Source organism: Salmo salar, chromosome 22 (assembly GCF_965601325.2).
Source record: "Salmo salar chromosome 22, fSalSal1, whole genome shotgun sequence".
Lineage (NCBI taxonomy): Eukaryota > Metazoa > Chordata > Actinopteri > Salmoniformes > Salmonidae > Salmo > Salmo salar.
The window spans coordinates 49,225,494-49,251,224 of NC_138312.1; the positions used below are offsets into that span (position 1 = coordinate 49,225,494).

At 43.5% G+C, this 25,731-nt stretch overlaps 1 protein-coding gene across 3 annotated transcripts in view; it reads left to right on the forward strand.

The window, feature by feature from the left end:
• The window catches only part of LOC106583614 (histone deacetylase 7), a 96,605-nt gene that overhangs the window by 19,977 nt on the left and 50,897 nt on the right, over positions 1-25,731 (forward strand). For 2 of the 3 annotated variants that reach the window (XM_045705253.2, XM_014167998.3), the window contains exons 2-3: positions 15,120-15,313; positions 15,720-15,813. In XM_045705253.2, the coding sequence (XP_045561209.1) occupies positions 15,120-15,313; positions 15,720-15,813 (288 nt within the window). Of the gene's footprint in view, positions 1-1,624; positions 2,155-15,119; positions 15,314-15,719; positions 15,814-25,731 lie in introns of those variants that run through there. The other variant, XM_045705255.2, reaches the window with a different exon arrangement.

Consider the following 25,731-nt stretch of genomic DNA (forward strand, 5'->3'; position numbering starts at 1 on the left):
GCTTCTGTTGAGGATTTCAGATTTGAGGTAAATAATACTTTTATTTTTTAAATTGGTGAGGCGGGTTGCAGGAGAGTGTTTTGAGGTTGAGTTTTTAGAAAAAAAAATATGTAAAAAGATATGCAAAGTAAATATGTAAATATATATATACACGGGACACGGCAAGAGGAAGACAAAGGACGTCTGAACTGCTACGCCATCTTGGGGACAAGATCTACACATGATACCCCATAATGACAAAGCGAAAAAAGGTTTTTAGAAATGTATGCAAATGTACGACAAATAAAAAACAGAAATACCTTATTTACATAAGTATTCAGACCCTTTGTTATAAGGCTTGAAAGTTAGCTCAGGTGCATCTTGTTCCATTGATCATCCTTGAGATGTTTCTACAACTTGATTGGAGTCCACCTGTGGTAAATTCAATTGATTGGACATGATTTGGAAAGGCACATGCCTGTCTATATAAGGTCCCACAGCTGACAGTGTATGTCAGAGCAAAAACCAAGCCATGAGGTCGAAGTAATTGTCCGTAGAGCTCCGAGACAGGATTGTGTTGAGGCACAGATCTGGGGGAGGGTAGCAAAACATTTCTGCAGCATTGAAGGTCCTCAAGAACACAGTGGCCCCCATCATTCTTAAATGGAAGAATTTTGGAACCACCAAGACTCTTCCTAGAGCTGGCCGTCCAGCCAAACTGAGCAATCGGGGGGAGAAGGCCTTGGTCAGGGAGGTGACCAAGAACCTGATGGTCACTCTGACAGAGCTCTAGAGTTCCTCTGTGGAGATGGGAGAACCTTCCAGAAGGACAACCATCTTTGAAGCCCTCCACCAATCAGGCCTTTATGGTAGTGTTCAGAAGGAAGCCACTCCTCAGTAAAAGGCACATGACAGCCCGTTTGGAGTTTGCCAAAAGGCACCTAAAGACTATCAGACCTTGAGAAACAAGATTCTCTGGTCTGATGAAACCAAGATTGAACTCTTTGGCATGAATGCCAAGTGTCACGTCTGGAGGAAACCTGGCATCATCCCACCATGAAGCATGGTGGTGCAGCATCATGTTCTGGGGATGTTTTCAGCAGCAGGGACTGGGAGACTAGTCAGGATCAAGGCAAAGATGAACAGAGCAAAGTACAGAGATATCCTTGATGAAAACCTGCTCCAGAGCTCTCAGGTCTTCAGACTGGGGCAAAGATTCCCCTTCCAACAGGACAACGACCCTAAGCACACAGCCAAGACAACGCAAGAGTGGCTTCGGGACAAGTCTCTGAATGTCCTTGAGTTGCCAAGCCAGAGCCTGGACTTGAACCCGATCGAACATCTCTGGAGAGACGTGAAAATAGCTGTGCAGCGACGCTCCCCATCCAACCTGACAGAGCTTCTGTTTGTGTGTATAAACTCGAAATCCTCTTCATCAACACAATACACCACATCCCCACAATACACCACATCCTTAATATAGCCTATTCGTTATTATCGTAATGCAATCTCTAGATTGAGTGTGTGCATGTGCGTGTGTGTATGTGTGGGTGTGGGAGAGAGAGTGCCAGTGTGTGTTTGCTTGAATGTGCTGTTTCTGTATCACGTGTATGTGTGTGTGTTTAGAGTGAGCTGATTCAGTGTGTGGACATGAGTCAGACAGGTAGATCAATATGATAAGATGGGCGCGCGCACTCTTGGACAAACGAGCGAAGTATCGTAATGGGTTCAGCAGGTGGAGCCCTGAGACCGGACTGGTTCCGTTTACTGTTCCTGAAATGAGATGAACGTGAGGTTGACACAGCCGCTCAACAACAACTCCGCTTCAAGTTAGCTTCAACAATGCGATAGTTAGACAGATGAAGTCAACAACTCTCACTTACTTTTTAGTCTTGTCTTCAATTATAGATTCGCATCGCTGAGGCGTGTGTGAGTGTATGTGTGAGAGAGAAGTTATCCATCTTTTTGGAGTTGTAAAGACATTTCATTAGCCTGTATCAACAACTTTTTTGGTCAAGAGTGCTGTTGGACCATTCAAGAGGAACACATGTATCGCAAAATTGGTGCACATGTTGCTCACTTGTTGCATTTTATTCGCTAATTAATATCAGTGTGGAATACGTCATTCGTCAAGATGGTAGAAAACTGATCGCAAATGTGTCAAATAGCCTAGAGGTAGGTTACTTATTATTTGGTCCAGTCTTGTATTCTGTACAATTTTAATTTGCAATATCATCTTGAATCCTTGGTTTACATTTTAATGGAAGAATTGAGGCGGTGTTTTAGCGCGTGTGAAATGTCAACGAGCTTTTGCATTTACACACGTTGTTGATAATGCATGTATAAACAATCAAACCTGTTGCGTTGTCTTGTGCTTCAGAATTAACTAGAAAGTGATGATGCACCTAAAGGATCCACCTCAAAACGCACTGTGCTGAATGTTGTAAAATTCACGATTGTTTGTCCTTACATAACAGATGGACCTATAGAATCTGGAACTGAAATAGAGACAGACGGACCTGAAATAAGTTTTTCGACAGTGACAGCTAGGATTCCATATTTCACCAATATCAAGGTATATGTCTGGAGTTGTGTTAGGTGTCTCTGTAAACGAATGAAGGCAAAATTCCCTACTGAAAGGATTGAGCTAACTGCATGGTTGTGTGGTTGTATTCTACACAGTGTATTGTAGGTTAAGCGTGCCCTAATTAGTAGAAAAGTTTATATACAGGATTACAGGATTACAGCAATTACAGGATTACTTTAACAGAATAGCCTTATTGTCAGTGAAGGTATTACGTTTCTATGAGGCTGACTACAACCCATAACGTCATTGAAAATGTTGACATATTCACTGGGCAAAAACTCGGTTCTGGAATAATGTACAGTAGTTTATGAGTATGTCTGATGTTTCACAGCAATGGGTGGGCAGCTGTGTGTGTGTGTGTGTGTGTGTGTGTGTGTGTGTGAGAGAGAGAGAGAGAGAGAGAGAGAGAGAGAGAGAGAGAGAAGAAAAAAAACGGGAAAAATGAGAGTATTACACACACACAGACAATAGACATGATGAGGTCATAGTTGTAGTGTGAGGAAATAGTTACACAGTTTCACATGTGCCATGCCAGAGGAATTGACTCCACAATACGCCCCCTTTGTACCGTATAGCCGTTTAGATCTCTTTCTCTTCCTCTCTTCCTCTCTTTCTCCATCCCTCTCAGATAACCAACTTAATTGACTGTGTGTGTGTGTGTGTGTGTGTGTGTGTGTGTGTGTGTGTGTGTGTGTGTGTGTGTGTTTGTTTGTCTGCATTTGTGTGTAGATGAGAATTTTTGTAATTATCTAAACAGTGTGACATTGTATTAGTATCACTTTACCTGAAATGTGAGGGTTACAGGTTAGTCAAGGTAGCCATTTGATAAATTTTTCAGCAGTCTTATAGCTTGGGGGTAGAAGCTGTTGAGGAGCCTTTTGGTCCTAGACTTGGCACTCCGGGTACCGCTTGCCGTGCGTTAGCAGAGAGAACATTCTATGACATTCTTTGGGCCTTCCTCTGACACCGCCTAGTATATAGGTTCTAGATGGCAGGAAGCTTGGCCCCAGTGATGTATTGGGCCTAAGTCACTACCCTCTGTAGCGCCTTACAGTCGGTTGCCGAGCAGTTGCCATACCAGGCGGTGATGCAACTGGTCAGGATGCTCTCGATGGTGCAGCTGTGTAACTTTTTGAGGATCTGGGGACCCATGCCAAATCTTTTCAGTCTCCTTAGGGGGAAAAGGTGTTGTCGTGCTCTCTTCACAACTGTCTTGGTGTGTTTAGACCATGATAGTTTGTTGGTGATGTGGACACCAAGGAACTTGAAAAATGTATCCACTCACTACTGTAAGTCGCTCTGGATAAGAGCATCTGCTAAATTATGTAATTGTAGAGTTATTTATTGAGAAGTGCATTGATACAATATAAATATGAAATGCCTCATCAACAATGGTTATTTTTGGTGTCCCAATGGTATATTGTAATGTAATTCTGTCACAACCTTGTCATTAGAATGAAGCATCGCCAGATAATGAGAACTCACCTACTTATCACCATGGACACAGAGCTGTCATGAGGCATGGTTTTGAGTTTGACGGTGTAATGTGTCACACCACACCGGTGTTATACCGTATCTATCGTCAAGTCAGCGCATGCATCGAGTCAGTCTCATGACATTAGGGTTGGGCGATGTCAAATTTTGTCCTTTCGTGATTAAGTACCCATAAAACATCATGATGGTATCAAATTTTGTCCTTTCGTGATTAAGTACCCATAAAACATCATACGATGGTATCGTTTAATAAAATAAAAGACTGCTAAAAAGGAGCTTGCATACTACAGGAGGGATGAGAGGAGATGTGGCACGAATAAGGTGTGTGTCTGTGCGTGCCAATGCCTGCATTTCAGCACATTTTGCCATATGCATAGAGAAAAACGTTCAGTTTTAAAGCAAATTTCTTGTTTACGGGTTGGGGGCCCCCTGGGAGTCGGGGTCCCGGTGCACGTGTCCTGCGTGCCCGTTTGGTAATCCGGAACAAGAAACTCTTGTCACATTCTCCAAGATAGCAGGAAAGGGGTAAGTAAGGCGCAGGAGACTGAGGTCCGTTGAACAGACGTTTAATACAGCCAAGAGCAAATACAGAGACAAGGCAGGGTGCACAGTCAACAAAAGGAAGGAGAACAGCTCCAAACAGACGGGGCGCAGCCCGGCAACCCTAATGCCTAACAAAATACGTTGCGTAATCCAATACAGTAAACCTGCCCACTACAATAAACGTAACAAGCAACAATCCCGCACCAATCCCAAACGAAACAGACAAACTAAATACCCCCCCCACTAATGACAAACAAGGAACAGGTGCAGACTAAAACAGACATAACCAACAGACACTGAAACATGGATCGTGGCAGCTAGTAGGCCGGCGACGACGAGCGCCGCCCGACCGGGGAGAGGCGCCACCTTCTGTGGACGTTGTGCCAACTGTGCTGATAATTATTCAATGATTCACATTTTTGCCTAATCTCCCTCTCTTATTAGGCCTAGGCTTCTGTATGCTGTATGTAGGTTCTATACATTACTAATAATAAGCTATGGAAATAGGCCTACTCTACGCTTTGTTTCTTTCATAAGCTTTGTTTAGCTGTAAGTTTTCTTTTGACTCCTCATTCGATTTTTCCATCTTGTCTCTGACCTTCAAAATTGTTCAAGCTGCAACTTTAGGACATTAAACACGTAATTAGAATATCCTATTTGGAAAATACTCTTAATAACTTTAACTTGAATTAATGCTTTTGATAGGCTATTTTAATTAGTAGGATTTTGCTTTTGTCCGTTTGGTTAGCAAAAGCAAAGAGGAGGGATGCATGAATCATTTATTTTAGACTAAGCTTTGATCAACTGGAAGGTTTGTTCAATCTCTCTTTATTTATTTAGGCCTATCATGTTTGTTTTTAGGATATTCAAAAACAACTTCTGAGAACGCTGTTAGATAAATTAGTTGTTTGATCATGAAGTGACACGGCAGGAGGAGGCAGGAGAAAGCCAGAATGCATAAAACTGAAGTCATACTCATATCAAATGGAGAGAAAATACAAAATGAGGGTTTTAAAATAATTCAACACTGGAGTGCCTAAGAAAATAATCCTGCAGCAACAGGAAATGTGAATAATAATGTACATTATAAATATTTGTATAAATATTATAAATATTTTTTTATAGGGGTTGATACATTATTCTTCAGGGCAAATCAAGTCTGACATTTTAATGTACCTAACCATAAGCATCAATGCCTTCCTAAAAATCAATACACAGAAGTATATTTTTTTAAACCTGCATATTTAGTTAAAATAAATGCATGTTAGCAGGCAATATTAACTAGGGAAATTGTGTCACTTCTCTTGTGTTCAGTGCAAGCAGAGTCAGGGTATATGTAGCAGTTTTGGCTGCCTGGCTCGTTGCGAGACCATTTCTTCCTGACAAAGACCGTAATTAATTTGCCAGAATTTTACATAATTATGACATAACATTGAAGGTTGTGCAATGTAACCTAGGTTGTGTGACAGGTAGCCTAGTGGTTAGAGTGTTGGAACAGTAACTGAAAGGTTGCAAGATCAAATCCCCGAGCTGTCACGACTTCTGCCGAAGTCGGTGCCTCTCCTTGTTCGAGTGGCGGTCGACGTCACCGGTCTTCTAGCCAATCCACTTTTCCTTTTGTTTTGTTTTACACACCTGGTTTCAATTCCCCAATTACATGTTCATTATTTAACCCTCTGTTTTCCCCATGGTTTTTGTGCGTGTTTGTTCATTGTTAAGTGGTTGAGATGTCTGTGAGTTGGTGTGTTTCCCAGCGTGGAATGATTTTGTTGTTTTATTCGACTAAAGGAAGTTTTTACTCAGTTCTGTGTCCTGCGCCTGACTCCGTCCTACCCGCTGCACACTGACACTTGACAGAAACACGCACCAAAATATGGAGTCAGCAGGTGCACCCAGTCCTCCGTTACCAGTGGAGGAGCGCGTCCAGCAGCATGCGACGATGCTCCAAAATCTTGGCACAGCCATGGATCTCGTGCTGCACACCATGGAGCGATGGGAGAGAGGGGGTTTTCCCACACCCCCATCAACTTCACCCCAACCCACACCGCTGTCCACTCCTCCGTCACCTGGACCCAGTGGGATTCGGCTCTCGCTCCCGAGGGCATATGATGGGACGGCTGCCGGGTGCCAGGGGTTCCTGCTCTAGTTGGAGCGCTACCTGGCGACCGTCCACCCGGCTCCCTCGGGACACGAGGGCATGTCCGCCCTCATCTCCTGTTTGTCAGGGAAAGCGCTTGAGTGGGCCAACGCCGTATGGGGAGGAGTAGACACAGCGTTGATCCGCTATGAGGATTTCACCTGCCAGCGCGGGATGGAATGAGAGGGCCCTGATTGACCATTACCGGTGCAGTCTGCGTGAGGACGTTTGTCGGGAGCTGGCTTGCAGGGACACCACCCTTAACCTCGACCAGGGAGTCGAGGCAGCAGGCAGGGCACCAGTGGATCATCCCAGGTGAGTGGGCACCCGACTCACCGCGAGCTCCCTGTTGCGCACGTGTGTGTGTATAGAATTTATTGAGTTTTCCCCGCATTCCCAGCATAAGGCGCTAGTAGATTCAGGCGCAGCTGGGAACTTTATTGACCGTTCATTTGCACTTAGATTAGGGATCCCTATTGTTCCTGTTGATGTGCCCTTCCCTGTACATGCCTTAGATAGTCGTCCTTTAGGGTCAGGGCTGATTAGGGAGACCACTGCTCCACTATGTATGATAACGCAGTAGGGTCATGAGGAGAGAATTAGTCTCTTCCTGATTGATTCTCCTGCGTTTTCCGTGGTGTTGGGTCTTCCCTGGTTGGCCTATAATGACCCCACTATTTTGTGGCAACAGAGGGCTCTCGGATGGTCACGTAAGTGCTTAGGGAGGTGTGTAGGTGTTTCCATCGGTGCTACTACGGTGGAGAGTCCAGACCAGGTCTCCACCGTGCACATCCCCTCTGAATATGCCGATTTGGCTCTCGCCTTCTGTAAGAAGAAGGCGACTCAACTACCACCCCATCGACGGGGGGATTGTGCGATAAATCTCCTGATAGACGCAGCACTTCCCAGGAGTCACGTGTATCCTCTGTCACAGGAGGAGACGGCAGCTATGGAAACATATGTCTCCGAATCTCTGGGGCAGGGATACTTTCGGCCTTCCACTTCACCTGCCTGTATTGACTATCGAGGGATCAATCAGATCACTGTGAGGTACAGTTACCCGCTGCTTCTCATAGCCAGTGCGATCGAGTCAATACACGGGGCGCGCTTCTTCGCAAAATTGGATCTCAGGAGCGCGTACAATCTGGTGCGTATCCGGGAGGGGGATGAGTGGAAGACAGCATTTAGTACCACCTCTGGGCACTATGAATACCTCGTCATGCCGTACGGGTTGATGAATGCTCCATCATTCTTCCAATCCTTTGTAGACGAGATTTTCGGGACCTGCTCGGGCGGGGTGTAGTGGTGTATATCGACGACATTCTAATATACTCCGCTACACGCGCCGAGCATGTGTCCCTGGTGCGCAGGGTGCTTGGTCGACTGTTGGAGCATGACCTGTATGTCAAGGCTGAGAAATGTCTGTTCTTCCAACAGTCCGTCTCCTTCCTAGGGTACCGCATTTCCACTTCAGGGGTGGAGATGGAGAGTGACCGCATTTCAGCCGTGCGTAATTGGCCGACTCCCACCACGGTAAAGGAAGTGCAGCAGTTTCTAGGGTTTGCCAACTACTACCGGAGGTTTATGTGGGGTTTCGGTCAGGTAGCGGCTCCCATTACCTCACTGCTGAAGGGGGGACCAGTGCGGCTGCGGTGGTTGGCTGAGGCGGACAGGGCCTTTGGTCACCTGAAGGCGCTGTTTACCTCGGCTCCCGTGCTGGCTCATCCGGATCCCTCTTTGGCGTTCATAGTGGAGGTGGATGCGTCCGAGGCTGGGATAGGAGCCGTGCTGTCTCAGCGCTCGGGTACGACACCCAAACTCCGCCCCTGCACTTTCTTTTCGAAGAAGCTCACCTCGGCGGAGCGTAACTATGATGTGGGGGACCGGGAACTACTGGCTGTCGTAAAGGCTCTGAAAGCGTGGAGACATTGGCTTGAGGGGGCTAAACACCCTTTCCTCATCTGGACTGACCATCGCAATCTGGAGTACATCCGGGCGGCGAGGAGACAGAACCCTCGCCAGGCAAGGTGGGCCATGTTTTTCACCCGTTTTGTTTTCACCCTATCCTACAGACCAGGTTCCCAGAACGCGAAGGCAGACGCACTGTCCCGGATGTATGACACAGAGGAGCGGACCATGGAGCCCACTCCCATACTTCCAGCTTCTTGCCTGGTGGCACCGGTGGTGTGGGAGCTGGACGTGGACATCGAGCGGGCTTTACGTACAGAGCCCACTCCCACCCAGTGTCCAGCTGGGCGACTGTATGTTCCGTTTGTCCGCGACCGTTTGCTCTATTGGGTCCACACGTCCCCCTCCTCTGGTCACCCTGGCATCGGTAGGATGATGCGCTGTCTTAGTGGGAAGTACTGGTGGCCCACTTTAGCTAAGGACGTGAGGGTTTATGTTTCCTCCTGCTCGGTGTTCACCCAGTGCAAGGCACCTAGACACCTGCCCAGAGGGAAATTACAACCCTTACCCGTTCCACAACGGCCGTGGTCACACCTATCGGTGGATTTCGTGACGGATCTCCCTCCGTCACAGGGAAACACCACGATCTTGGTCATTGTGGATCGGTTTTCCAAGTCCTGCCGTCTCCTTCCTTTGCCCAGTCTCCCTATGGTGCTGTTTATGGCTTCAAGCCTATGAACTCCCAAGATTAGGCTGGCAATACTATAGTGCCTATAAGAACATCCAATAGTCAAAGGTATATGAAATACAAATGGTATAGAGAGAAATAGTCAACGCATCATAATTCCTATAATAACTACAACCTAAAACTTCTTACCTGGGAATATTGAAGACTCATGTTAAAAGGAACCACCAGCTTTCATATGTTCTCATATTCTGAGCAAGGAACTTAAACGTTAGCTTTTTTACATGGCGCATATTGCACTTTTACTTTCTTCTCCAACACTGTGTTTTTGCATTATTTAAACCAAATTGAACATGTTTCATTATTTATTTGAGACTAAATTGATTTTATTTATCTATTATATTAAGTTAAAATAAAAGTGTTCATTGTTCATTCAGTATTGTTGTAATTATCATTATTACACACACATATATTACACACACACATATATATATATATATATTTATATATATAAATAAATCGGCCGATTAATCGGTATCGGCTTTTTTTGGGGTCCTCAATAATCTGTATCGGCGTTGAAAAATCATAATCGGTTGACCTCTAATACAGACACGCACACACACACACACATAGGCACCCACACACCCAAACACACACACACATACACACATACAGTATATAATGCAAGAAATGGGCAAGAAAAGTGATCCCATTCAACCGAAATAGCAGCATCTGCTTGCCTAAATTAACGATCGACAGACACTCTGATTAACAGACACTCTGATTAACAGACACTCTGATTAACAGACACTCTGATTAACAGGCACTCTGATTAACAGGCACTCTGATTAACAGGCACTCTGATCAACAGGCACTCTGATCAACAGGCACTCTGATCAACAGGCACTCTGATCAACAGGCACTCTGATCAACAGGCACTCGGATCAACAGGCACTCGGATCAACAGACACTCGGATCAACAGGCACTCTGATTAACAGGCACTCAGATCAACAGACACTGATCAACAGACAGTCAGGCATGCAGATCAACAGACACTCAGATCAACAGACACTCAGATCAACAGAGAAGTTCACATCATAGTTGTTTTCCCCTCTATTCTTAAAACACATTGTGGATCTTATGATTTAAAGTTATGAGTAGCTTTCTATCACAATGTCCACAGAAGTTGGCGCCTCTCCCCGTTCGGGCGGCGCTTGGCGGTCGTCATCGCCAGCCTACTAGCTGCCACCGACCTCCTTTTCTGTTTCATTTGGTAATGTCTGTTTAGGTTAGCACCTGTTTTGTGTTAATTCATTAGTGGGGTATTTAGTCTGTGTGTTTTTGGGTTGGGTTTGTGAGGGATTATTTTGTGTGGTCTTTTCGTAGGTTGGGGGATTTGATTTTCCTCTGCCGTTCGGTATTAGGCATTAGGGTTTGCTGGGCTGCGTCCCGACTCATTTTAGGGTTCTATCCTTCGTTGGAGTTTTGTACCCTGCCTTGTTTTACAGCACTTTTTGCACTTGTTCATTAAACGTGTGTTTCACGTACCTTGGTCTCCTGCGCCTGACTTCACCCCTCCTGCTTGTTAGAGTCGCTCTGACACTTTCAGCATACCTTTACCATATCGGGCCCATATTCACAAAGCGTCTCAGAATAGGGCTACTGATCTAGGATCAATTTTGCCTTTTAAATCATAATGAATAAGATGGGGGACCTGATTTGTGGCCTCCGGGCCTTGAGTCACTGACCTGAAGTACATGAATGCTATTCAGATAGTTACAAATGCTATACATGTCTCAGTGTGGTTATAAAGTGTCCTTTGGCTAGCCTTGTCCTATTCCTGCCCTTCTCTTTGATGTCATGGTGATACTCTTTAGGTCTCTTCAAGGTGTGTGTGTGTGTGTGTGTGTGCCCCCCACCATTTCCTCCGAAAACACACTCTTCTGGTAGTACATGCTATTCTGCTGCCTCTGGGTAATTCCCGTAGCTGTTTTTCTTTTCAAAGATGAAAGGAAATGGCAACGTTAATTGATTTGTCCATGCTGAAGTACCACAGTGGATATTTAATAAATGCAAATCAAATCACATTTTATTGGTCACATACACATATTTAGCTGATGTTATTGCCGGTGTAACGAAATGCTTGTGTTCCTAGCTCCAACTGTGCAGTAATATCTAACAATTCACAATACACACACATCTAAAAGTAAAAGAATGGAATTAAGAAATATATAAATATTATCACGAGCAATGTCGGAGTGGCATTGACTAAAATACAGTAGAATACAGTATATACATATGAAATTCGTAAAGTAGTATGTAAACATTATTAAAGTGACTAGTGTTCCATTATGAAATAGAAAGATTGATAAAAAGATAGATAAAATGCCTGCATCTTCAAATATCATTAGGGTAGCACAATTTGAGATGGAATTAGAAAGTGTAGTAGGCTGTATCACAACCGGCCGTGATTAGGAGTCCCTTAAGGCGGCGCACAATTGGCCCAGCGTCGTCTGGGTTTAGTCGGCCTAGGCCGTCATTGTAAATAAGAATTTGTTCTTAACTGACTTGCCTAGCTAAATGAAGGTTACATTTACATTTTAGTCATTTAGCAGACGCTCCTGTCCAGAGCGACTTATAGTAGTGAATGCATACATTTCATACATTAAAAAAAATATATAATTGTACTGCCCCCCCGTGGGAATTGAACCCACAACCCTGGCGTTGCACACACCATGCTGGCATTGCAAACACCATGCTCTACCAACTGAGCCACAGGGAATAAACAATCAAAAAAATATACACACACACACACACACACACACACACACATACACATACACATACATACACACACACACACATACATACACACACACATACATACACACATTCACACACACACACACATACACACACAAACATACACATACATACACACGCATACACACACACACATACACACACAGAACCAAGGTTAAGGACACTTCAGACAGTCCCACCGTAGCTGTCATGGCTCATTGGTTGTCATGGCGATGTAATGAGGTAATATCATACAACCATGCAGATTCTGTTTCGCTACACGGATTTCACAGCGGTGATCAGTCGGGTAATTATGAGGGTCTATTATGCTAGAATGCACCAGTTATCCCAGTGGTTTGATCTTACTGCACCACCCACCATTGTAAAGAGATCCCCAGATGTACTGGAGTCTGTTGTTTGGTGATGGGGCAGTGTGTCATGCATATTTGTCTTACAGTAATAAGTGTGTGGGTGTGTTTTCCCTCTGAGATTACTGTCTGGCTGAACGCTCTTGCAGACATCTCTCTCTTCTCATCATTTCTCTACTCAGGGACCATATTCATAAAGTTTTTCCAGAGTAGAAGTGTTGATGTTAGATCAGTTTTTCCTTTCCTATCACAATGAATACGATTAGATGGACATAGGGCATTTGATCCTAGATTAGCATCTCCTACCCTGAGTCGCTTTAGCACGGCTTAGATACAGGGCAGAGTTCAATCAAACCTGCAAGGTGTCAGTTCACATGATTCCTGGATCTGCAATAATATTGGTTAAAAAGCACTATAGTTCATCCCTTAAAAACATTGGGCTTAGATCTTTGATGATATAATGTCTGTCTGTGGTACTGTGTGCAAGTATGCTGAGTGAAGTTTGCTGTTGTTTTTTTGATGCAGTACTGTTTGTTTCTCATCGAACCAATGCTAAATACGGTAGCTAACACTTTTATTATGTGTTAAGTTATGTTTATTATGTTAAGTTATGTCTCCTCCCTCCTTGTCTGTCCATTCATTTCTATCAGCAGTACCTTTAATATCACATTCCATGCAGGCCATTGAAACTGTTTGGAGGAGGATTCATGTATCAATCTTTTTGACACATAAACATGACATGGTGGTGTAAGTTGAATCGGTAAACAAATCTAATATGGCCACATTAACTTTTGAGGAAAGTCGGGCTCTGTAGTAACGAGCCTTGTGCAATATTGTTTTTCACAGCCAGGTACTCTTCCATCAATGCCCTACATACATTATGTGGTCAATTTCCATTCGTCTACACTTACTGCAGACAAACTGGGCATGACTAGGCTGACTCCTGACCCAGATAAATGAACACAATGTTTCAACAAGCATTTTTAACCGTGATGCCCACAAAATGTTCCTTCAATAACCCGTGACTCAAAATGACTCCGAAATATTTATTCTCCAGTCTACCTATAAAAGGGACGATTGTTATGGGACATGGCCCTGAGTTTGCTTTTATTGTCTCACTTTTTCTGGCTAAATTTAACCTTGTTTCCTGGTAAAAACTTGATTGTGGTGACAGATTTGTGTACTGTATCTGACCCAAATTCCACACAATGTTGTAATCCACCTTTCTCCCCTTCACTTCTTTCAGTCTTTCATTCTTTCAGTCTTTCAATCTTTCAGTCTTTCTGTATTTCTGTCTTTCAGTCTTTGTCTTTCTGTATTTCAGTCTTGTATTTCAGTCTTTCTGTATTTCAGTCTTTCTGTATTTCTGTCTTTGTCTTTCATTCTTTCAGACTTTCTGTGGCTGCCTGCTTTCTTCACTCTCTTCCCCCTCCTATTACTGAATGTAATTTTAGCCAAGTCCATTTGAGCAGGATGACGTTCCTCTTCCTGGGAGTCTTGTACGACGACTGTTATTCTACATAATAAACAAACTATCAACACATAAACTTGACATACACTGAGTCACATTATCTATCAATGGCCTGCTGTAAGGACTGGTACTCTCTTACACCTTAATATCCCTGTATACTATCTACCGCCGTTGTGCCCTTGAACACGGCACTTTACCCTTAAGTGCTCCAGGGGCACTGCTCTTCTCAGCCCCTGTACTGCTCCCAGTGTGTCAGGTTGGGTACTGTGACAGCAACAAAATGAAGAATATCTGTGCAAATGGACCAATAAAGCATGTATTGTAGTATTGTATAATGAGACATCAGCCCATGTTTCGTTTCAATCTAATCTAGTTGTTCATTGTCCAGAATCATCTATAAATGCTACAAAGCAGAATCAAGGAGTTAGCCAGCTAACTTGCCTAAATCTTCTGATATAACTGTTTCATTTTTAGAAAGATAAGCTTGAAACGAGCATGGTCTAATTGATTCAACAAACAAAAACACATACCCAGTTTAACGTTTTTTTTAATGAACCAGAAAATCAGTAGCTTTCTCTGGTTACTTATTAAAGTTAAACTCGTTGATCCTGTTTTGTAGTATATCCCTCAGGTGTGGGATACAGCTATGTATTATGGTGTGTGTGTGAGTCTGTGTGTGCGTGCGTGTGTGCATGTGTGGGTGCATACCATCATTGGTATGTTTTAATCACACAAGTGTAGACTATTCCATGGGATCAGCTATCTCTTTTCTAGTGTGTTTCGGCACAGGCCTCATCATGGGGGCCTCATCATGGGGGCCTTGACTGGGGGTCTTGACTGGGCCACGAAAAGAAACCACACAAGAGAAGAAGAGAGAGAAAAATAGAGGACAGAAGGAGAGAAAGGGAGAGTTATGGCTGGGTTTTCTATTTTGGGGATTTTGGACAGCCCAGATCCCACCGCTGACACCAATTCACGAAGTTCAGTCGGGAGCTTAGAATGCAGCACCTCAGCTTCGGTTCAGTCCCAGGTTATCCGTTCTCTCCAATGATCTAGTCTAATGAACAAAGCCTTGGCTCATCATCTTAACTAATGTCTTTCTCTCCTCTTTCTCCTCTTTTATTTTCCTTCCCTTTCTCTGCAGTGGATGTGCAAGTTCCTTGCGAGGCTTCGTCACCACTCCGGCCGGAGTGGCCCATGGACCTGCGTACCCAGAGGTTGGTGCGTCCCGAGCCTGACTCGGTTATGCTGGCACCCCACCACTCCCTCTTCCTGGGAGCCTTCTCAGCCCAGCACTGTTCCCAGGACTCCCAGAAGCACCTGCCACAGCACATCCACGTGAGGAGCCCTTTCACAAACTTTATAGTTGAGATAGCCCTCCATGGCACTGGCCATGCTGTTACAGAAGCAATCAATGGCAAATATAGGTGTGCCCTCTTTCCATCTCTATGATCCCTTTCCTTGGGCTGATATAAGTTCCTGGATATTGTCTATGGCCCAATTTGCCAGTTGTCACTAGTTACCACAGCCACAAAGTCATAAACCACACCTATTTCAAAAATGTATATTTTTCAAATGTGATTTTAACCCTAACCTTAACCACTCTGCTAACCTTAAATTAAGACCAAAAAGCACATTTTTGTTTTCATGAATGTTTACGATATAGCCAAATGGGACTTTGTCATTGTGGTAACTAGTGAAAACCCAGTGTGCTTAAATGCAAATCTGAATGGTCTCGTTTCAGTACGCGTATGACATGGAGCAGAGTCGCCAGGAGAAAGAGCAGGACAAGAGACAGGAAATAAAGCAGCTGATGTATAAGGATAAGAGTGAGCAAAGTAAGTAACTGTGCCCCCTGGCCCTATGGAGGACACATTGCATGGCATAGAAACGAGTAGAATGTTATCAGTATGTTATGGTACTGTATCACGGAAGTTGGTGGAACCTTAATTGGGGAGGACATGCTCGTGGTAATGGCAGGAGCGTAATCAGTGGAATGGTATCAAATACATCAAACACATGGTTTCCATGGTTTCCATGTGTTTGATGCCATTCCAATCGCTCCGTTCCAGCCATTATTATGAGCCGTCCTCCCCACAGCAGCATCCACTGTACTGTATATCAAATCAAATGAAATTGTATTAGTAACATGTGCTGAGTACAACAGGTGTAGACCTTACAGTGAAATGCTTACTTACGAGCCCCTAACCAACAGTGAAGTTTTAAAAAATACGAGTAAGAATAAGAAATAAAAGTAACAAGTAATTAAAGAGCAGCAGTAAAATAACAATAGCGAGACTATATACAGGGGGGTACCGGTACAGAGTCAATGTGCGGGGGCACTGGTTAGTTGAGGTAATATGTACATGTAGGTAGAGTTATTAAAGTGACTATGCATAGATGATAACAACAGAGAGTAGCAGCGGTGTAAAAGGGGGGAGGGCAATGCAAATAGTCTGGGTAGCCATTTTATTAAATGTTCAGGAGTCTTATGGCTTGGGGGTAGAAGCTGTTTAGAAGCGTCTTAGACCTAAACTTGGCGCTCCGGTACCGCTTGCCGTGTGGTAGCAGAGAGAACAGTCTATGACTAGGGTGGCTGGAGTCTTTGACAATTTTTAGGGCCTTCCTCTGACACCACCTGGTGTAGAGGTCCTGGATGGCAGGAAGCTTGGCCCCAGTGATGTACTGGGCGGTATGCACTACTCTCTGTAGTGCCTTGCGGTCGGAGGCAGTGATGTAACCAGTCAGGATGCTCTCGATGATGCAGCTGTAGAACCGTTTGAGGATCTGAGGACCCATGCCAAATATTTTCAGTCTCCTGAGGGTGAATAGGTTTTGTTGTGCCCTCCTTCACGACTGTCTTGGTGTGCTTGGACCATGTTAGTTTGTTGGTGAAGTGGACACCAAGGTACTTGAAGCTCTCAACCTGCTCCACTACAAAAGGAGGGGACACTCTTGATCCAAACTGCTACAGACCTATATCTATCCTACCCTGCCTTTCTAAGGTCTTCGAAAGCCAAGTCAACAAACAGATTACCGACCATTTCGAATCCCACCGCACCTTCTCCGCTATGCAATCTGCTTTCAGAGCTGGTCATGGGTGCACCTCAGCCACGCTCAAGGTCCTAAACGATATCATAACCGCCATCGATAAGAAACAATACTGTGCTGCTGTATTCATTGACCTGGCCAAAGCTTTCGACTCTGTCAATCACCACATCCTCATCGGCAGACTCAATAGCCTTGGTTTCTCAAATGATTGCCTCGCCTGGTTCACCAACTACTTCTCTGATAGAGTTCAGTGTGTCAAATCGGAGGGCCTGTTGTCCGGGCCTCTGGTTGTCTCTATGGGGTGCCACAGGGTTCAATTCTTGGGCCAACTCTTTTCTCTGTATACATCAATGATGTCGCTCTTGCTGCTGGTGAGTCTCTGATCCACCTCTACGCAGACGACACCATTCTGTATACTTCTGGCCCTTCTTTGGACACTGTGTTAACCCTCGAGATGAGCTTCAATGCCATACAACTCTCCTTCCGTGGCCTCCAACTGCTCTTAAATACAAGTAAAACTAAATGCATGCTCTTCAACCGATCGCTGCCTGCACCTGCCCGCCTGTCCAGCATCACTACTCTGGACGGTTCTGACTTAGAATATGTGGACAACTACAAATACCTAGGTGTCTGGTTAGACTGTAAACTCTCCTTCCAGACTCACATCAAACATCTCCAATCCAAAGTTAATTCTAGAATTGGCTTCCTATTTCGCAACAAAGCATCCTTCACTCATGCTGCCAAACATACCCTCGTAAAACTGACCATCCTACCGATCCTCGACTTCGGCGATGTCATTTACAAAATAGCCTCCAATACCCTACTCAACAAACTGGATGCAGTCTATCACAGTGCCATTCGTTTTGTCACCAAAGCCCCATATACTACCGACCACTGCGACCTGTACACTCTCGTTGGCTGGCCCTCGCTTCATACTTGTCGCCAAACCCACTGGCTCCAGGTCATCTACAAGACCCTGCTAGGTAAAGTCCCCCTTATCTCCGCTCACTGGTCACCATAGCAGCACCCACCTGTAGCACATGCTCCAGCAGGTATATCTCTCTGGTCACCCCCAAAGCCAACTCCTCCTTTGGCTGTCTCTCCTTCCAGTTCTCTGCTGCCAATGACTGGAACGAACTACAAAAATCTCTGAAACTGGAAACACTTATCTACAACACTAGCTTTAAGCACCAGCTGTCAGAGCAGCTCACAGATCACTGCACCTGTACATAGCCCATCTATAATTTAGCCCAAACAACTACCTCTTCCCCTACTGTATTTATTTATTTATTTATTTTGCTCCTTTGCACCCCATTATTTCTATTTCTACTTTGCACTTTCTTCTACTACAAATCTACTATTCCAGTGTTTTACTTGCTATATTGTATTTACTTTGCCACCATGGCCTTTTTGCCTTTACCTCCCTTATCTCACCTCATTTGCTCACATTGTATATAGACTTATTTTTCTACTGTATTATTGACTGTATGTTTGTTTTACTCCATGTGTAACTCTGTGTTGTTGTATGTTGTCGAACTGCTTTGCTTTATCTTGGCCAGGTCGCAATTGTAAATGAGAACTTGTTCTCAACTTGCCTACCTGGTTAAATAAAGGTGAAATAAAATAAATAAATAAATAAATAAAATAAATACAGCCCCGTCGGTGAGAATGGGGGCGTGCTCGGTCCTCTTTTTCCTGTAGTCCACAATCATCTCTTTTGTCTTGATCACGTTGAGGGAGAGGTTGTTGCCCTGGCACCACACTGCCAGGTCTCTGTCCTCCTCCATATAGACTGTCTACCACTGTTGTGTCATCGGCAAACTTAATGATGGTGTTGGAGTCGAGCCTGGCCATGCCGTTATGATGGAACAGGGAGTACAGGAGGGGACTGAGCACGCACCCCTGAGGGGCCCCTGTGTTGAGGATCAGTGTGCCGGATGTGTTGTTACCTACCCTTACCACCTGGGGACGGCCCGTCAGGAAGTCCAGGATCCAGTTGCAGAGGGAGGTGTTTTGTCCCAGGGTCCTTAGCTTATTGATGAGCTTTGAGGGCACTGTGGTGTTGAATGCTGAGCTGTAGTCAATGAATAGCATTCTCACATAGGTGTTCCTTTTGTCCAGGTGGGAAAGGGCAGTGTGGAGTGCAATAGAGATTGCATCATCTGTGGATCTGTTAGGGTGGTATGCAAATTGGAGTGGATCTAGGGTTTCTGGGATAAGGGTGTTGATATATAAGGAATACTTAGATTATCATGTAAACTATGATGACCATGTCTTTTAGAAAGGCAATGTATGATGACATCTGTGCAGTCTTGTAGGTAGTTTAGGTGTTTGTGTGCATCGGTTTCGGTTAATCCTTTGAATCCTGCAATGTGTTGTATGGGGGAATTCCATTAGTTAAGTCAGTCTATTTGCACATAAAACCTAAGTCAAAACAAGGAAGCAAGTAACATGGAGGCCTTAATAATTGTACAATGTCATGTTCTTTGTTGTCTTTTACTTTCCAGAAGGAAACCACTGTTAAAAAATGCGGCAAAGCAATCTGTAATTCACCAAATTCCTAAGAACCTGTCCATCAGAGTTCAGCTTCAAAGGGGTTACATGTGAAATACCGCCCTCTCTTTTTACTGCCAAAGTCTGCTATTGTTGATTCTGCCCGTGAGGAGATGACCAGGCCTCTGAGCGGTAGGGTTCACCTTTTCTATTTGACAACAGAAAAACGGACCGTCTTTTGTTGTCTAATAGAAAGGCTGAATTATCAGAATGGGATTTTGTATAGAATTTTCTGAAAATTATAATAAACTGTTTACATTTAGCCTCTTTAATGGCTTATCATTGTATAACTTGCATTTCGCAAGTCACAGCATTTCGCAAGTCACAGTAATTAATTACAAGGGAAATGCATAGCATCTCCTCTTTTACTAATGTTGATGTTTTCGGTAGGTGCATTGAATACCCAGCTTTAATAAGCAGGAATAGAGGTAGATTGTTGATTTTAACACATGATGAAACTGCTTGTCAGTTATTTTACAGTACAGATAAAATCGTTGTATTTGAATTATTGTCCTGTATCCCGCCACTGACACTAATATATCAAGTTCAGGGGTTGGAACCGGTTCAGGGAACAGAACCGAAAACCGGAAAATAACAAACATTTTCCTGGAACAGAATCCGAACCATGAAATGAGGTGATCTATACTGTTGTGGAACAGAAACGTTATTTTGAAAAGCATGGGAACCATTAATAATATTATTTTACATCAAGGGAATTTTTTTCAGTCCCACAAAAAAAGCAACAAGGTGCGTATGTAAACCCCTCACTCTGTCACACAGAAACGTATTCCGGTGTCTTTCTGCCAACTGCAAATCTTTGCCAGTGAGTGTGTAGGCGACCTGCCCCTCCCCCTCTGCAGTGTAGTCTACTGTAGTCTACTGATGTTACTGGTGTGGTTCCGAAATTAGGGAGAGATTTTTTATTAGAGAAGAATGGATTAACTTTTTCAATCCTAGTTAAGTATACTATACAGTGCCTTCAGAAAGTATTCATATCACTTGACTTATTCGACATTTTGTTGTGTTACAGCCTAAATTCAAAATAGATTCTATATATGTTTTTTCTCACCCATCTACACACAATAACCCATAATGACAAAGTGAAAACATGTTTTTAGACATTTTTGCAAATGTATTGAAAATGAAATACAGAAATATCTAATTTACATACAGTAAGTATTCACACCCCTTTGCTATGACACTGCAAATTGAGCTCAGGTGCATCCAATTTCTTTTGATCATCCTTCAGATGTTGTTACAACTTGATTGGAGCACCTGTGGCCAATTCAATTGTTTGGACATGATAGAAACACACCTGTTTATAGAAGGTCCCACAATTGACAGTGTATGTCAGAGCAGAAACTATACCATGAAGTCCAAGGAACTGTCTGGAGATCTTCAAGATAAAATTGTGATGAGGCTTACAGTGCATTCGGAAATTATTCAGACCCCTTCACTTAAAAAAAAAAAAAAAAGTATGTTACAGCCTTATTCTAAAATACCCCATAGTGAAAAAGCGAAAAAAGCTTTTTAGAAATGTTTGCAAATTTATATAAAAAAAAAAAGAAATACCTTATTTACATAAGTATTCAGACTCTTTGCTATAAGACTCTAAATTGAGTTCAGGTGCATCCTGTTTTCATTGATCATCCTTGAGATGTTTTGATTTTAGTCCACCTGGAGTCCACCTGTGGTAAATTCAGTTGATTGGACATGATTTGGAAAGGCACATTGCTGTCTAAATATAAGGTCCCACAGTTGACAGCGAATGTCAGAGCTAAAACCAAGCCATGAGGTCGAAGGAATTGTCCGCAGAGCTCTGAGACAGGATTGTGTCGAGGCACAGATCTGGGGAAAGGTACCAAACAATGTCAGCAGCATTGAAGGTCCCCAGGAACACAGTGGCCTCCATCATTCTTAAATGGAAGAAGTTTGGAACCACCAAGACTCTTCCTAGAGCTGGCCGCCTGGCCAAACTGAGCAATCGGGGAGAAGGGCCATGGTCAGGAAGGTAAACAAGAACCCGATGGTCTCTCTGACATATCTTCAGAGTTCCTCTGTGGAGATGTGAGAACCTTCAAGAAGGACAACCATCTCTGCAGTACTCCACCAATCAGGCCTTTATGGTAGAGTGGCCAGACGGAAGCCACTCCTCAGTAAAAGGCACATGACAGCCCGCTTTGAGTTTGCCAAAAGGCACCTAAAGGTCTCTCAGACCATGAGAAAATGAAAAACACAATTCTCTGGTCTGATGAAACCAAGATTGAACTCTTTGGCCTGAATGCCAGGCATCATGTCTGGTGGAAACCTGGCACCATCCCTACGCTGAAGCATGGTGGTGGCAGCATTATGCTCTGGTGATGTGTTTCAGTGGCAGGGACAGGGAGACTAGTCAGGATCACAGGAAAGATGAACAGAGCAAAGTACAGAGAGATTCTTGATGAAAACCTGCTCCATAGCTCTCAGGACCTCAGAACAGGGTGAAGGTTCACCTTCCAACTGGACAACGACACTAAGCACACAGCCAAGACAACACAGGATTGGCTTGGGGACACGTCTCTGAATGTCCTTGAGTGGCCCAGCCAGAGCCTGGACTTGAACCCGATCGAACATCTCTGGAGAGACCTGAAAATAGCTGTGCAGCGACGCTCCCCATCCAACCTGACAGAGCTTGAGAGGATCTACAGAGAAGAATGGGAGAAACTCCCCAAATACCGGTGTGACAAATCCTGTTTTTGCTTTGTCAATATGGGGTATTGTGGTGAGATGATTTAATCCATTTTCGAAAAAGGCTGTATTGTAACAAAATGTGGTTAAAAGTCAAGTGGTCTGAATACTTTCCAAATGCACTGTCAGTGTGTGGGTGTGTTTTCCCTCTGAGATTACTGTCTGGCTGAACACTCTTGCAGACATCTCTCTCTTCTCATCATTTCTCTACTCAGGGACCATATTCATAAAGTTTTTCCAGAGTAGAAGTGTTGATGTTAGATCAGTTTTTCCTTTCCTATCACAATGAATACGATTAGATGGACATAGGGCATTTGATCCTAGATTAGCATCTCCTACCCTGAGTCGCTTTAGCACGGCTTAGATACAGGGCAGAGTTCAATCAAACCTGCAAGGTGTCAGTTCATATGATTCCTGGATCTGCAATAATATTGGTTAAAAAGCACTATAGTTCATCCCTTAAAAACATTGGGCTTAGATCTTTGATGATATAATGTCTGTCTGTGGTACTGTGTGCAAGTATGCTGAGTGAAGTTTGCTGTTGTTTTTTTGATGCAGTACTGTTTGTTTCTCATCGGACCAATGCTAAATAGGGTATCTAACACTTTTATTATGTGTTAAGTTATGTTTTGAATTCTTATAGCAAGTCTTATAATGCACCATGAGATAGCTATGAGAATGCATTATAAACAAGTGACTCATAGAAAGTATTATGTTAAGGAGTTAGGAATATTGTGTGCTTAAGCTACTGTACAATTCATAAATTATTATGATGGATTTCATATTGTTTTGACTGTGAGTTTAACTGCCATTAAGCCTTACCTATCCATGCCAGGGTAGTGTGTAATAGGGTTTACCAGTGTGACGACACGGGCACTTGACGGGAAGTATGTGAGTAATGCTGCTGGCTAATGTTTGTCATGACTTTCAGGCACCGTGGTGCATTTCCATCATATTGTCCTCTCCTGCTCTGAGGGGAATATTATGTCTCCTCCCTCCTTGTCTGTCCATTCATTTCGATCAGCAGTACCTTTAATATCACATTCCATGCAGGCCATTGAAACTGTTTGGAGGAGGATTCATGTATCAATCTTTTTGACACAAACATGCCATGGTGGTGTAAGTTGAATTTGCAAACATTTCTAAAAAACTGTTTTTGCTTTGTCATCATGGGTATTGTGTGTAGATTGATGAGGTGGGGAAAAAAACGTTTTAATCAACTTTAAAACAAGGCTGTAATGTAACAAAATGTGGAAAAGGTCAATGGGTCTGAATACTTTCCGAATGCATTGTATACAGTTGAAGTCGGAAGTTTATATACACTTAAGTTGGAGTCATTAAAACTCGTTTTTCAACCACTCCACAAATTTCTTGTTAACAAACTATAGTTTTGGCAAGTCGGTTAGGATATCTACTTTGTGCATGACACAAGTATTTTTTCCAACAACTGTTTACAGACAGATTATTTCACTTATAATTCACTGTATCACAATTCCAGTGGGTCAGAAGTTTACATACACTAAGTAGACTGTGCCTTAAAACAGCTTGGAAAATTCCAGAAAATGATGTCATGGCTTTAGAAGCTTCTGATAGGCTAATTGACATAATTTGAGTCAATTGGAGGTGCACCTGTGGATGTATTTCAAGACCTACCTTCAAACTCAGTGCCTCTTTGCTTGACGTCATGGGAAAATCTAAAGAAATCAGCCAAGACTACAGAAAAACTATTGTAGACCTCCACAAGTCTTGTTCATCCTTGGGAGCAATTTCCAAACGCCTGAAGGTACCACATTCATCTGTACAAACAATAGTACGCAAGTATAAACACCATGGGACCACGCAGCCGTCATACCGCTCAGGAAGGAGACACATTCTGTATCCTAGAGATGAGCGTACTTTGGTGCGAAAAGTGCAAATTAATCCCAGAACAAAAGCAAAGGACCTTGTGAAGATGCTGGAGGAAAAAGGTACAAAAGTATCTATATCCACAGTAAAACAAGTCCTATATTGACATAACCTGAAAGGCTGCTCAACAAGGAAGAAGCCACTGCTCCAAAACCGGCATAAAAAAGCCAGACTACGGTTTGTATCTGCACATGGGGACGAAGATCGTACTTTTTGGAGAAATGTCCTCTGGTCTGATGAAACAAAAATAGAACTGTTTGGCCATAATGACCATCGTTATGTTTGGAGGAAAAAGGGGGATGCTTGCAAGCCGAAGAACACCATCCCAACCGTGAAGCACGGGGGTGGCAGCATCATGTTGTGGGGGTGCTTTGCTGCAGGAGGGACTGGTGCACGCCACAAAATAGATGGCTTCATGAGGAAGGAAAATTATGTGGATATATTGAAGCAACATCTCAAGACATCAGTCAGGATGTTAAAGCTTGGTCGCAAATGGGTCTTCCCAAACATACTTCCAAAGTTATGGCAAAATGGCTTAAGAACAACAAAGTCAAGGTATTGGAGTGGCCATCACAAAGCCCTGACCTCAATCCTAGAGAAAATTTGTGGGCAGAACTAAAAAAGCGTGTGTGAGCAAGGAAGCCTATAAACCAGACTCAGTTACACCAGTTCTGTCAGGAGGAATGGACCAAAATTCACCCAACTTATTGTGGGAAGCTTGTGGAAGGCTAACCGAAACGTTTGACCCAAGTTAAACAATTTAAAGGCAATGCTACCAAATACTAATTGAGTGTATGTAAACTTCTGACCCAGTGGGAATGTGATGAAAGAAATAAAAGCTGAAATAAATCATTCTCTCGACTATTATTCGGACATTTCACATTCTGACCTAAGACAGAGAATTTTTACTAGGATAAAATGACAGGTATTGTGAAAAACTGCCCGCTTTGAGTTTGCCAAAAGGCACCCAAAGGTCTCTCAGACCATGAGAAACACAATTCTCTGGTCTGATGAAACCAAGATTGAACTCTTTGGCCTGAATGCCAGGCATCATGTCTGGTGGAAACCTGGTGCCATCCCTACGCTGAAGCATGGTGGTGGCAGCATTATGCTCTGGGGATGTGTTTCAGTGGCAGGGACAGGGAGACTAGTCAGGATCACAGGAAAGATGAACAGAGCAAAGTTAAGTGTTTTTAATTCTAGTGCCGCTCTGCACACACAAGTTTATTTGCCAGCTAGATACAGTGAGGGAAAAAAGTATTTGATCCCCTGCTGATTTTGTACGTTTGCACACTGACAAAGAAATGATCAGTCTATACTTTTAATGGTAGGTTTATTTGAACAGTGAGAGACAGAATAACAACAAAAAATCCAGAAAACGCATGTCAAAAATGTTATAAATGTATTTGCATTTTAATAAGGGAAATACGTATTTGACCCCTCTGCAAAACATGACTTAGTACTTGGTGGCAAAACCCTTGTTGGCAATCACAGAGGTCAGACATTTCTTGTAGTTGGCC